General features: G+C 74.4%; 1 protein-coding gene across 1 annotated transcript in view; it reads left to right on the top strand.

The window, feature by feature from the left end:
• The first annotated feature begins 248 nt into the window (after positions 1–248).
• Positions 249–360, top strand: part of MOK (MOK protein kinase) — a 20,342-nt gene continuing 20,230 nt past the window's right edge. Inside the window, exon 1 of the mRNA XM_009994696.1 lies at positions 249–255. Coding sequence (XP_009992998.1) covers positions 249–255 — 7 coding nt within the window. The remainder of the gene's footprint in view (positions 256–360) is intronic.

Below are 360 nucleotides of genomic sequence, written 5' to 3'. Positions count from 1 at the left end.
AGGGGCCGGGGCAGCGGGTCCCGCAGCCACCGGGGCGGGCACTGCAGGCGCCGCTGCCCCGTGCCCGTTGCGCATGCGCCGGGGGCCGTGGTGCGCCTGCGCAGTGTCGCGGGGCGCGGGGCCTGCGCCGTTGCCAGGGCGACGGGAACACAATATGGCGTGCTGAGGGCTGGGCCGGGCGGTGCGCGGCGGATGGAAGGGACCCGGCCGCTCTCTTCATCACCCTGAGACCTGCAACCGAGCGCAGGATGTACAGTAAGGGAGTGTGGGGAAAAGCAGCGGGCCCTGTTGGGTGTGGAGGCGGCGGGCGAGTGGCCCTTCCTCGGGGGTGGCGTGGGCCCGGGCGTTTGGAGAGGGGCG

This window comes from Chaetura pelagica, unplaced genomic scaffold (genome assembly GCF_000747805.2).
Source record: "Chaetura pelagica isolate M959 unplaced genomic scaffold, ChaPel_1.0 scaffold1203, whole genome shotgun sequence".
In the NCBI taxonomy this organism is placed as follows: Eukaryota; Metazoa; Chordata; class Aves; order Apodiformes; family Apodidae; genus Chaetura; species Chaetura pelagica.
This window is presented reverse-complemented; position numbering and strand designations above follow the sequence as displayed.